Raw genomic sequence first — 8163 nt, 5'->3', positions numbered from 1 at the left:
ATATTGAATGCACTCTACTTAATTTCCATAGCAACCAATGAATGATAGTCATGACATCAGCAATTCTCAGACATAAGATATTCTGTAAGAGATTTAATCGTTATACCAGAAATTAACCACCAATGCTTTTACAGAAAGCTCAAATCCTTGTGGGTAGAGTCCACATACAAAGTAACATAAAATAAAGGCTCTAACCAAATATCAGGGGCTGCTGGAGAAGGCCTTAATGCAAATGTTATTAAATAGAAGTATTGCTTATATTAACATTTTCAGGAAAAAAAAAGATGAGATGATGGTAAAGCAAATTAAACAAAAACCAAACAACCTTTCCTCTTCACCCCTGATCTTTATGTTCTCTTTCACCAATGGTGACATTTGGTATCAATCTCAAGTCAAACAGAAAGCAATCAACACAGGAACAAGCTGAAGTGGCACAGAGGGAAACATCCTTAGAACTTGAAAATTGCTTGAGAAACTTTATCCTTTTTCAGCATTTTAAGCTTTTCCCAACTTCATCTAAAAATTAACAACTTGAGTTAACCACATCAAGTGTTTTTGGTGAAGCTGTCCTGCTGTCTTCCACCAAATATGTTACTGAAATTGCTCCTACTAAAACATCAAGGGCTGATGTATCAGGTCAGAAACACTGCTGGTCAGAAATAAAACATATATAGTACAAGAAATACTGTCCTGATCTTCTTTGTTTTCATTTCTTTCACAAATACTTGAGTGATTCAGTTTTTAAAATTTCAAAGTTCCACAACATTAGCTGGCAAAAAGAAAGAACCTTTACCAGAACTCCTTCAACCTAGACAACTCACTCAAGCCAGTTTTGTTTGTTCAAGTGTGGCAATATGCTATTACAGTCTCTCTCTGAAACAGAAGCAGCTACACAAATAACTGGAGTTCGCTCTGTATCAGCAGATGCTCACATGCGCTAGTTTTATTTGCAACAACAGATTAAGTTCTTCAGATTACATTTGAAATTAGATAGATGCACGAAATAAGGTTACTTGAAGTCTTGGCCAAGGTGTCCTGTGCTAGGAAACTAGCTGTCACAGAGGGAAGCACACCAGCATTCCTTGGTATTTTTCCTAGAGGCAGCAACATTCCTCTTTCTTCATCTGTATAAGTACTGGGGTGTTATTTGCAACAGTAAGACTGACTGCTTGACATCTGCATGTGTAGATATGCTTCTGGAATTGGCACTACTCAAGAATTAAAGCCTGAATTCCAAGATTTCACAGTGAAATGCCATCTTGCAACTAGACAAAAGCTTAAATCCAGAAACCCTGGATGTGTCTTAAACCTGAGCTACTTTTCCACTGGCTTCTGGATGATTTACATTCCAATATTCAATACCTTACTTCTCTCACACCCATGCTCCTGCTTTTTTATCAGTCTGAAGCAGATGTTTGCTTAGACAAATCTGCAGAAGCACAGACAACAAAAACTCCATGATTAAGCGTCAACAAAGTTTAATTTTTGCTTAGTCAAAGCTATAGGTTAGTTAGGATGCTACCCATGTCACCAGAAAATGTCTCATCAACCTGTAAAACCTCCCAAACAGGAGCTGCAGCAGCCTGTGACTGCTAAATGTTTCTGAATAGTGTGGGTCAAAAGAATCTACAGCAGCATCTCCAGCAGTAGTTCTCTGTGTCTTTCACATCACACCCACTCGAGAGCCACACTGTGCACTTCACTTACTGTTTTTCATATGACATTTGCCATTGTGAACAGAAACAACACTGTGAGGGAATAACAAGCATTTCCAGTTAGGAATATTGAAGATGAAGTAGCAAAGCTCAATACAGGACACACAACTGCTATTTTCTTCATATTCTTACAAATCCCTAAAATGAGGCTGAAAACGAACTCCGGAGGTTATGTAGGACAGCACTTGCCTCAGGGTAGGATCTACTTCCACATCCACATCAGAGAAGTCAGCCTTGAAGTATTATGACATTTCTGTAACTGGAGATCTATAGGCTAGACCTTCTTCTACTCTGCAGTTTACATGCCTCACTGTTAGAGAGGGAGGTCATTTTGCTGAGTTATTACTGTTCATGCCTATCCTAAATTTCCCTTGATGAGGCTTAATTAAGCCCATTATTTCTCCTAGGCCCTTTACAGCTTCACATATGTACTGTTAGACTTTGGTTCTCAATTGTTTGCTCTGATGTGCAATTCCTATTTTTCCAGGAATTCAGCATTAATAATAAATTTCAAACTTCCTTAAAAAAAAAAAAAGAGAAGAAAAAAAATCAAAGAAAATCAAGTGTTGATAGCACAAAGTTTTATGCACACAATGCACTGGTGCACTGTACCTTTTCTTCCTGAAAAAAATTCAATTTCCATGAATGACACTGGCAATCCCCTAATTTTAAAAAAACCCCAGAATTAAAAAGTATAACCCAGGGAGAACTTTTTGATTCACAACACCTAAATTACATTTAAAATAAATATTTGTGTAAGGACATCCAAACCATTTTATGGCTCGAAACATGAAGAATCGTATCTTTAAAACAGTTTGAAGTTTATGAAACTATTTAAGAATTTGACCTTGGCCAAAGACAGGTGGGTTTTTAAATTGAGCAAGAAATTTCATTTAAAACTTTTTGTTTGCAAGGCTATTCAAACAAAACTAAGGGTGAAAAGTTTAAAGATAGGAATTGCATTACATTCTTTTTAATCATGACAAAAATGCACAGGAATATATTGGAGGCAAATGTCACACCTTCCACTGCAATCACCATTCTTTATAATTAACCATCTTCGAGCCTTTTTCCTGTGATGTTAAATGCTGCAGGATTTTTTAAATGTACCACTGCTTGCTGAGGGTTAGCATTCAAGAAGAATGGCTCTTGTTCATTGCCAACAAGAGTTCATGCCTAAAGAGGTAGAGATTCCTAGTGTTTAATGTGTAAGGCTGTGCAACATTTCAGAAATCTGCAGATTTGTCACATTAACTTCTTAAAAATACTTAACATAGTTTCCAAAGACTATTCAAGTATCTCAAGCTTTCACAGTCAAAAATATCACATGCCTACCTTAAAGGCACTTCAGTATCAACATGCTGATAAACTCTTTCATAGCTACTATTATTTCAAACTAGAAGTGCATTTAAGACACAAAATAAAAGCCCCAGACACCTGTGCTGGCACCACAGGTACCATCAGTCTTTCTGATCCAGAGGAACAGAATGGCATGCAAGCTGTATTTAGAAACTTATAAAAAATAAGATATTCTTTTAAATATGAGATTTATTTATTTGATATTAAGCAATAAAGTTCAAAGTGCAAATTCCAAAACTAAAGAGCACAACTGGGCACCTACAATTACTATTAGTGGTTTCAGCAGGGCCATGTCTGGCCTAATGCCATAACACACTCCTGGGTCACAGGGGCCGCAGGGATCAGAACTGACATTCACAGGCTCCAGTGATGATATTCTACAGGACTCAGTGCCAGTTGTTCCCTTTTCTTCTTTTTCTGCTTGAATACAGAGCAAAATGGTGTCTTCCAAACATCTCTTAGCAAAGTGAGGGCTAGACAGGAAACAGCTGAAGGGTATTTACTCTGAAAAGTCAGTTCTTTTGGGTGTGAAAGTACAACTGGATCCAAACAATTTTTATTTGTAAACACTAAGGCAGAAATCAAGATTCAGTGGAAAGGCTAACACGCATGATACCAGGCACTCAGCAGCCAACCCTGGACTTCAAAGACAGAAATGTGGTTTGGTACTCTTCTACCCAGGCTTTTTTCACTGATATCTTTATAAAGTCTTCCAGTTGTAATGAATGGAATAAAAAAATGCAAGCAAACTTACAGGCTATGGGCAACACTAGCCTTCAATACATGAAGGTCAAAAGCGACTGACCACTAAAACCATGAAAGTGAAAGAACAAAGCTAATTAAATTACCCAAGTTAAACACAACTGTTGCATCTTCTAGAACCACAGGTAGCAATCAGCTGTTCATACACTGTTCAGCACATCTGGTTGGTTAGAACTATGCAGAACTTGCAAATATTTGGTTTGTGTAGTTCTGTTATGTACAGGGAAATGATTAATTTTTCTGATATAAATTTCACAGGCCAGTTACCTAAAAATGCATTTGTATGAATGAAAACTACTTACCCAGAGGGACATTTGAAAAGGCATTTCAGACAAAAGAAGCCCTAGTGTCAAATATTCTAGTTATTATAACATAGAACAGCTGCACATTCTCAGTGAGGTAGTGCCTGGAGTAAGAAAGCAAGTTTGAAAATCTGTACATCAATGGACTGAATTTTTTGCAAATACGATGTATAAAATTGTGTTAAAATAAATTATAGCACTGATAAGCACAGCTGTAATGTCTGTTAGAATAACCTACTACATGGAAGTCAGTAGTCATTCCATGGTCCTGTTTTGAATGTGTCAGGTTACCACCTCAAGTGTGGTTAAGAGCTCCAACATGGTGAAGAACCATCTGTAAATATATCTACACACATTAAGATGACTGAGATAATATGATCAGTAGCTGGTTACATGCAACACAGCCACACTGAGTGGTGCAAAAACACTGCTAAAAACTAAAAAGAGTGTTATTGCCTGAAGGTAACAGTGACTATCATCACCTTCAAATTTATGAGCACAGCACTGGAGAGAACCAATGGTGCATCAAATCCACTTCCCTGAATTTTAAAGCAACAATGTAACAGGAATTTTGCTAATACATTCCACAGAGCATCTTCTCCACCGAAATGAAGACAATCCATAGATGCATCAGATTTGCTCAAAATCCAACAGCACACTTAAGGACTTTAAACAATAAGGATCGGCTGTGGACATAGCGCAGGAAGAGCTTCAAGAACCATGTCAACACAGAAAACCTTGGAATAACATTAAATCTGTTTACAGTACAGCATCCTCAAAGCACAATGAAAGAGCAGCTACTGGAGTACCTGTCCAACACTAACAGAGTGAAGCCTGGAGGCAGGATGAAATCCTATTTGCAACATGACTTTCAAAGTGCTTCCACATGTTCTGCAATGTCTAAAAAAAGGATAAATCTGGGCCAGCACTCTACAGACACCTCAGCCCTGGGCAAAATATAAATGCCCAAAGGCAAGAAGTTAAAAAACAAAGCAACTTAAGAGAGTGACATATCTTGATCTTTTTCTTTTACAAGAGAAACTGAGAGCAAATGTTCTCCATGAATTTGCACTAGTCTACTCTCTCTCTAAAAAAAAAAAAAAAAGTTAGTCTTACCTAAATAAAATAGGAGGCTTTAGAAGAAACTAAGTCCACAACATGGCTGCTACTACATTGGTTTCATGTATTTTACTGTCAGACAGGGAACCTTAAAGACAGCTGCAGCAACATTTGTTAGAAATTCTCAGGTCTTCCCTGAGTACAGTTAAAAATCTTCATCATCCCTGCAAAAGCCACACTCTGGTCTTGCCACTTGGTTGTGCTTTGAGCTCCAAAGAATAACAGACTTTTTACTGAGTAAGCAAGGCAGATCATAAAGAATAAGGACAGACAAGCCCCTCCAAAAACATATTAAACTGTGTTTGGGCAGTTACACTACAAGCAATGGACCTCTCTGGAATTCCCATTGAGGAACTTGAAGAAAATTAAGGTTATTTTCACCACGTTTCAGATTTGAATGCAGTCCTGTTTGTTAACCTTTTTTTTTTTCCACAAATATTTCAGTTTACTCTGCTCCACTGAGGAGAAGCAGAAAGAAAAGTCACCCCATCAGATATTTAAGGACATAGGAGACTGCATACTTTTCCCGGAATGCATGACTTTCCAAAAAATACACTAGAATGGCGCAACAGGATACTCTCCTTCAATAGCACAAAGTTCTATTCTTTTTGTGAGCAAAATACAGTACCACCCACTAAACCGATGACTCTACATCTGGTTTATCTTGTTCACTCACAATGACATACTTCCTGCCTGTATCTATTCAGCACTAGTTAACACCCACTTTGCATCTCAAGCCTAATAAAAATTTCCACTTTGACTATCTCAAGGCACTGCATTTGGGACTATAAGTTCTAATCAAATAAGAAAGATAAAATGCCTTTTCAGTAAGATAAAATGCCTTTTCAGCACAGAATAGCCCCAAACTTTTTTTTTTGACTTTCAGTCCATGTGCCCAGAATAGAAAAATGCTTCATTTAAATACAGGAAGCATTTGCAATTAGAAGTGCAAGTCCTGACTGAGGGTTTAAAAAAAGTCAATCTTGAAACAGTGACAAGTGTGTCACACCCTTTGTGTCCAGTAAAGGATTCAAGAGTATGAGTAAAACTAAATGCCTAGAAATTGATCACTTGGCTTTTCAATCTGTATAATGCCTAAATTATGAAAAAATAACCATCTTCAAACAACTCTGTTCTCACCTAGACAGTGAATCAAAGTCTAAGCTTCCACAGAGCAGCTACTTTCAAAGCTTTGGCAAAAGAAAACCTTGTTTAGTACTGAATTACAGTTCCTTCATTTCAGCAGAAAAGTAACACAAAACAAAGACAAATAAGCAAACATAACAAACCAGAGTTGCTATATATACTTGAGCATACCTAAAAGCACACATAAGCAACCGTGGTAGGGTAAAGCAGGGCATGAACCTACTGTGAAAGTTACCTCAAATTTACTATAGATCTGCACAAACTCACAGCTTTACATAAATATGAAACCGTCAGTTTCAAGAGTTCCACCTAGCAACATCAGGTTTAATTATCAGACAAAATTACTTCCAGCATAATACAGATAAAAACTAATAAAAGGTCCTTAGGCATCAGAACCACAGACTGTGTGCCTTGTACATAGATACTTAATCTATTAACATTCCCCTAGTGTCATTTGCTTACAGTCTATTGTAGATTCAGTATTAGTGTACCTTGAGTAAGAAAGCTTTTGATTACAAGGGAACATATGCAATGAGACACCTTTTTACACTTGTTCAGGTATTTATTAAGTTTCAATATTCAATATTATAACATTGTTTCTTAAATGTTTCTTGGAGACAGAAACAAAAATACCTATTTATAATACTCCAATAATCTGGAATGAGTTATCAAAAATCAACATATAATTTCAATTAACATGCATGAATAGTCTATTATTTGCACACACAAAATTGTAGTACAGAAGGTATTCTCAGAAGTTCACAAGTGCTTCTAACATCATGCACTGGCCAAAACCCCAGGTGTTACATGGCAATGTTTTCATTTATCAAAGGGAGGAAGGATTGCTTTCTGAGGGCAGCCCACCACTTACCTCACCAGTCAGACTGTAACTGTAACTACACTTTTAACAGAGAGAACTGAGTACATTTCCATGCAATCCAAGAGGACTATCATTTCTACTGTTCCAGAAAAATGAAGACAAATATCACATTACTTGTGTGCCTAGCTACATGATTTATTTCAACTAGATAATAACGCAGGATATCTCAGACTGATTTTCCAAGGCATTTGTTACATGAATCATCTGGTTTTAAGAAAAAAGCCACATCCTTTGCAATGAGAGCTGACTGTAAAATTAGGTCAGTGTGTAATGAAGAATGTCGCTGGCTTATGCTTGCCAAAAAAAACCCCAAATAATAACTCATGGCAAGAGTACCTCAAGGACATCCAAAAGAAAGGCAGAAACTCTTACCTTAACAGGAAAGCTACACTTGCCAGTACGAACACCTTCTTCATCAGTCTGCCACTGATGAGGCCTACTGGCCTCTGGGACATAGACATCTTTCTTTCTCCTAAAGCTCTGCCGTAATTTGTTCATTTCTCAGATTTTCACGTCCTAGAAGAAGAATAAAAAGAATATTGCCAATAGGTACCAAACACACCTTTAGCCACTTTGGGTCAACTGCTATCATGACAAATATCCTGTGAAAAATCTGAGCTTTTGCAAAGATGAACGGAATTACCTGTCAAAGGAAAGTATTTTGGACACAGACTCAGAGAAAGACAAAGATTCACTTCAAAGCAGAAACCACAAATGCACATTATTCCCAAAGTAAATGAAGCATTAGACCCAGGAATAACTATTACTAGAAGCATAAGGTTACCTAAAAGAGCGGATGGATAAGCTCTGAAGAATGATGTGCATGAAATACTGCCTCTCCCAAATTAAACACCTTCCTAAAGCAACCAGGCAGAACATG

At 37.2% G+C, this 8163-nt stretch overlaps 1 protein-coding gene across 4 annotated transcripts in view; it reads right to left on the bottom strand.

Moving 5' to 3' along the window:
- NUMB (numb homolog (Drosophila)) overlaps positions 1-7798 on the bottom strand; it is a 34023-nt gene extending 26225 nt beyond the window's left edge. For all 4 annotated transcript variants that reach the window (XM_009084322.1, XM_009084324.1, XM_009084323.1 and 1 more), the window contains exon 1: positions 7656-7798. In XM_009084322.1, the coding sequence (XP_009082570.1) occupies positions 7656-7781 (126 nt within the window). In that variant the 5' untranslated portion in view covers positions 7782-7798. The remainder of the gene's footprint in view (positions 1-7655) is intronic.
- Positions 7799-8163: the final 365 nt, after the last annotated feature.

Source organism: Acanthisitta chloris, unplaced genomic scaffold (genome assembly GCF_000695815.1).
Source record: "Acanthisitta chloris isolate BGI_N310 unplaced genomic scaffold, ASM69581v1 scaffold8121, whole genome shotgun sequence".
NCBI lineage: Eukaryota > Metazoa > Chordata > Aves > Passeriformes > Acanthisittidae > Acanthisitta > Acanthisitta chloris.
This window is presented reverse-complemented; position numbering and strand designations above follow the sequence as displayed.